This window comes from Phlebotomus papatasi, chromosome 1, assembly GCF_024763615.1.
Source record: "Phlebotomus papatasi isolate M1 chromosome 1, Ppap_2.1, whole genome shotgun sequence".
NCBI classification, from domain to species: Eukaryota; Metazoa; Arthropoda; class Insecta; order Diptera; family Psychodidae; genus Phlebotomus; species Phlebotomus papatasi.
Window position 1 is genome coordinate 36,536,205 of NC_077222.1, and position 5,747 is coordinate 36,541,951.

At 37.1% G+C, this 5,747-nt stretch overlaps 1 protein-coding gene across 1 annotated transcript; it reads right to left on the reverse strand.

Annotated features, from left to right (window-relative positions):
• Positions 1 to 2,956: 2,956 nt before the first annotated feature.
• Positions 2,957 to 5,147, reverse strand: LOC129798992 (uncharacterized). Its single transcript, XM_055842555.1, has 2 exons — positions 4,225 to 5,147; positions 2,957 to 4,156 (listed from the first exon to the last, which is right to left on the reverse strand). The coding sequence occupies exons 1-2, from the start codon at positions 4,646 to 4,648 to the stop codon at positions 3,828 to 3,830; spliced, it is 753 nt and encodes a 250-aa protein (XP_055698530.1). The 5' UTR covers positions 4,649 to 5,147; the 3' UTR covers positions 2,957 to 3,827.
• Positions 5,148 to 5,747: the final 600 nt, after the last annotated feature.

The following is a 5,747-nucleotide window of genomic DNA, read 5'->3' on the forward strand; positions in this document are numbered from 1 at the left end:
AGTCTTATTAAAACAGGTGTCATCAAAATTCAAAATATACAGGACTATTATTGTGAAAGTCATTGTCACATACATTCTTGAAGTAATACCGATTACCAGCATAGAAGAGAGGATAGGGGAAAGGCTCATAATTTTGTCCAGTTTCTTATTTTTGGACACTTTAAGGATAAAATTGGACACTTAAAATAAATTGATTAAAATGATGGATTTTTATTCCAATATTTGATGAATAATGAATTCTATCTAAATATTTGTTCTTTTTGGAAGATTTTAACACTAAATACGTTAAATTTTGAATATGATTTGAGTTGAAATTGCTTTGTTGAAAATTCAGTGTGAGCAATTGCTTACGAGAAATATGACAGAACTTTGTGTTTACTTCAGTTCTTATTTAGCTGTGGTGAAGTACTACCAATGTTTCTTCGCTTGTTTGAGTGATATTATTGAATATTCATTGAATATTGTGTTGATTTACGTTAGTGGTGATTTGTACATTTGACCTGAAGTGAGATTTGCCTTGTGAAATAGATTTTTCGTGTGAAAAATGGGAAATTTTCTAAGACATTCACCAGTGAGGTGATGATTCTTATTTTGGGCAGGTGTTTTTCTCACGAAATTTCGTGAACTTTTAGCTTTTGTGATGACTAGGTTGGACAAATGCCTGGAGAAACAAAGGAGCATCATCTCTACGAAAGAGATGTAGCGAGAAATGCCTTGAAAGGCTCCCGGAAAGGTCAGGGAATGAGCGAATCCGCACGTACTTGGGGCACCGAAGTCAACTCACTTTAATGAATGATATGGAAAGTTTCCGGGCTTCTTGTGACATTCTATGTTTCCCTTACATTAACAGGAAAAGGACTTGGTAAGATTGGTTCATGAAATGAAGAACAATGGGCATCCTGTTGAGGCGGATTAGCTGTCCAAATTTACAGCCAAGTTGCCCAAATTAATAACCAAGTTGTCCAAAATAAGAGTCAAATTCACCTCTACATATCAATTCATTTTTAAACGTATTAAGACTAATTTTAGTAATAATAAGATGATAAATAGCTTGCCAAGTTTCTAAACAACCCTTCTGAAAAGAGAGTAACAAGAAATGTCAATTAGTATTGAATATATCGCACTTCAAACTTGGAACATCGATGCTTATAAGCAGACTGGACAAAATTATGAGCCTTTACCCTACTAGTAGTTTTTGAAATATAGATATTACGTAGTTGTGGGAATTTGCCGACGTTAATTGCAATCAACAATAGGGAAATCCGGAAATCGTCGTGGAGGGGGGGGGGAGAATCACTCAGGGAAACACATTAACTATCTCCACAGCTTTCGCCTCGGTCTCCAAGCGTTCATCAGTGGCCGGTCAATTCTTGCAATCTTTCTTTGAGACTCGTTCAGGGTTTTGGTTAGAATTATAACAGGGCATAAGAGGGAACGGGGGCACTATTCTTACACTGCCTTTTACAATTTTTGTAATACTTGGCTCAATTTCAGATCTTCTTCTGCGTCTTGGGTTTTGCTGGGATTCTCTCTTTGTTAGCACTTAGCACTTAGTCAAAAATTAACGGTCAGAAAAATTCACTTTTTTCGACTTCTTTGAATAAAACATAATTTTAGAGGGCGGTAGGGAAAAATTTTTGCGACCTCGGTCCCAAACTGTTCCAAAATATATTTTGCGAATTCCTGATGATGACTATATGAGTGGCTAAAATTTTTATTAGTCCGAGAGATTGGTAGCATGATAATGGCAAAACAGTAAGAGATATCGACTTTCGATCGTTATTGTGCGCTGGGTTTTACAGAATAAACGGTTTTAAAGGGTTAAAAGATAATTTACATTCAGTTTCTCTAATGAAAAGTTTATTATCTATTGTATTAGGTATGTTGTGTGGGAAAAATCATTTAAAAGGGATTATTAAAGACAATTAGGGTAGAACGTGAGGGACTACATATATTTAGCCGTAAGTTAGAAAATAATGGTATACTTTTAGGGGTTACCATTGCTTTTCAAAAAAAAGAATGTAATTGTAAAGGCATTCTTAGGATTATTTAGCACAGAAGTGAAAACTAGTAGCTTCTGCGTATTTAATTTAATGAAAACTTTGAAATTCTCTTCAGTGAAAATTACACTACGCAGTGAATGTCACGAATCTCACGAATTTAATGGAAAATTATGCTCGTGATTTTCATTACGAAGATTTCAAATTTCAAATTCCAAAGGGTCTTCTAACAAATTCATATGATCGATAAAAAGGTTGGCTGTGTCGCGTCCAAGACATGATAATTTTACATTTTTCAATTTTATTTCTTTATTTTTATTTTATTACAATGAAGGTATTATATAGCAGGATTATGTGGTTACATGAAAAGATGCAGAAGGTTTCAGCAAAATCTTTTTGCTGCAGGGGAACTGAGATACTAATACGGTGACTGAAAACAATTAAGTGCAAGGGAAATTTATGATAAACAGCTTGATAAAATGCTGTGAGGTGCAAAACTCTTCGCTTTTGCGCTCAGAATCAATTTATGATATTACGTATACCTGCTGAAGATATGAGCAACGCACCATTCGCTATATAATTTCATGCTGCAGAACCATTCTGATGGAAATCGCAATTTCCTATTTGAAGTGTAGGATGATTTTTTTCGTGTTTACAATTGGATTTGAATATAGTTTAGGTCTTGCACGGTTTCCTTCCATATCAATGGTTTCTCATAGCAAATTTGCCATCATTTTTGCCTTGTTCTTTACCTTCGTCTTTCCCACAGCATTCGTGCGATTGAGTTCAGGTTGCAAAATACAATAGAAGACATGGGTACAAAACATTTAATTTTAACGAGCTCACCGTGCAATTTGTTTAATTGACACAATATCTACGATTTTATCTGCCTTCCAAGCACTATTTAATATAGATCCATACGATGTAGGCTAGATAATCAATTTGCCACAATTCAATTTGTTTTCTGTCCAGCATTAATTCTTTATTATTGATTTACTTCGACAGTCTAGAGTTTCAGGAGGTTTATCTTAAGACAAGATTAATACATAAAGTATAGATTACAGATTTGGTAAAAGATGATAAAGTTATTGATGATAGAAAAGGTAGTTTTATATAGTTTGTTTTACCTTACAGTTAATTAAATTTAGAGGTAATTAAATAGAGTAACAAAAATTGAATTAAATAAATATAAATACAATAACAACAATAAATAAATAGTAAAAAGATACATTTGTAGCAGAACTAGGCACTTGTGCCGTTTTCTTCATTCTTGTCTTTTTCATTTTTCATTCTAAATTGAAGAGGAAAGAGAGAACTTTTATTTAATAAAAGTCACACTAAATTTTGTCTGCTCTAATAATGATTTGGCATCAACAAATTATACGATTGGATTTTTTTTCCATCATTTATAAATTAAATTGTTTTAACAAGTTCATGATAAAATTAACATTACATTTGTAGTGTGTGAAATTTCTCATTACTAATTGTACAATTTATCTCTCAATTCACTTTTGGCCAATTATCTTTTCACCTGCAGCTTTTTGTGGTAAAAGAGAGGAAGATAATTGTCTTATTGATTGTGATTTCTAATAATTTTCTTCTGTGTAAATACCTCTGAGTCTGTGGGTGGTTTGAGGAATGCTTGGCTGAAGGAATGAACATGTTAGAAGAATTTGTAAACAAATAAATAACGTTATAGATTTGAGTAGTTTGGAAAGAAAGGTATTACAGTTGGAGGTGTTGGAAAGATGGAAAACCAATATGACTTTCCCAAGATTGGAAATTAGGGATTAGTGGGATGGGGTGAGAAGAAGAGGAGATTCTTATCTACTGTGTAACATATCCTCTGTACGCGATATCCTGGGCTTCGAGGGATCGTCTGTCCCATCCACCACCGTGTCCACCACCTCCACCTGATGACCATCCACCAGATCCACCACCGCTTGACCATCCTCCACCACCTCCGCCGCCCTGTTTTTGTGACAGCAGCTTCTTGAGCGCAATAATTCCCGCCAAGAGGAGAGCGATCTTGGAGATTATCAGGGCTTTGCCCGCGAGCAAGTACAAACCAGCTATCGCTACAGGGATCATTGCTGCCATCTTCATAGCGAAGCCCATCATCATCATGCTCATCATCTTCTTCATTTTACCGCGTCCTGCAAAGGATTTACAGGAACCATTGAAGGAGACGGAACAGAGATGAATTTTTCCAAGGGTACTTTACCTTCTTCAACGGACCGTCCAAGTTCATCAGGAGAAACTTTGGGTAGGCTGACCATGACTGTTCTGCTACTGAGGAAGCGCGCCACACGATCCGCCAGCATTGTGGATAGTGTCTCATCTCTGGCCTCAGCATTTCGTGGTAAGTTCTTGTCTAGGTCCTCACCAATGGACTTGGGTACGTCCACAATGGGACTGTCGGCACTGCGGACTACTCTAACACCCTCACCGATATTTATGGCATCCACTTTGGTCACACGATCAATGAACGTGATGGCCTTCTTCTTAAGGCACACACTGAACCCACCCTCAGCACGTTGACACTCATCGTAAACACGTAGGGCAGCACGAACACCCGGACTCATGAATTCCTGATCTGCCACCACAGTCACGGCAATTAGGAGAACGCCACAAACAATTCGCATCATTATTCCAGATTTTTTTTTGTGTTATCTTGGTGGCCTCTGTCCCTTTGCACTTTTAATGTAACTAACTCAAGTGTCTTCTTCCTGACTTCTGCTCAAACCCATTCAGTGACGCTCGATGCACTGAGGAAAATTAATTGGTGGCTGTGTGTTTTTATAATGGAAAAAAGAACTACACTCGCGATAAAAAAATATGAATCGTGTGTACACCACAAAAGGGGAAGTGCAGAAAAAAGAAAATATTTCTCTTGTGCTTTTCTTCAAGTACAAGAATAACAACAAAAACAAAAAAAAAATAACACAGTGCCTAATCCACCACCGGCGCAGCTCAAATGTTGTGCAATTTTGTTGGATACGAAGCACTCCACTGAACAAGAGCCTGAGAATCACTGATGCTGAATGATATGGTATCGCATACTTATATAGAGGCGTTGAAATAATCAACGGGAACGATGGTGAAAAAAGGTGCCCGTGGAGGTCTTTCGCGCATCACCTTAGTTGATCCCCACCGAAATAGGGGGAAGACATTGGGATTTCGATTTCATACAACAGGGGGACACTCTTGCCTCATGATGACTTCAGTGGCGAGTACATTGTCGCTCTATGGGTACAATATGTGCTTAGGAGGAGGGAGAAGATCATCAATTGCACTTAACACAGGCGAAGTACCTCAATTGCTGCTGTTGTTCTACCATTGAGACATTCTTCTATTTGCTTCGTGGTTGTGTTGTCGTTTTGCCACTGAAGACAATTGGTGGAAGAGAGTCAGAGGATCGCATCTAATACATTTGCCCGCGCAATTGCAAGACATGATCGTGGGGGGAGCATCAAAATAGACTAAGTCACCATTTCAATGGGGAACTCCTTATGGACTTCACTCAAGATGAGCCACTTGTTTTTCATTTGTTGATAACTCAAAAAACCTTAAAATTTCACTGCCTGAACATCAGAGAAATTCCTCTTTCTACCCAAGAAGCAAAATTAGTTTTACAAGTGCTTCATAGAACCCAAATTTCAAAAGTTGTTAGAATATTGAAAGACGAGAAATGTTGTATTTAAAACGTGTTTGTGGAAGTTTACTTACCCCTTTGTTAATATAGTT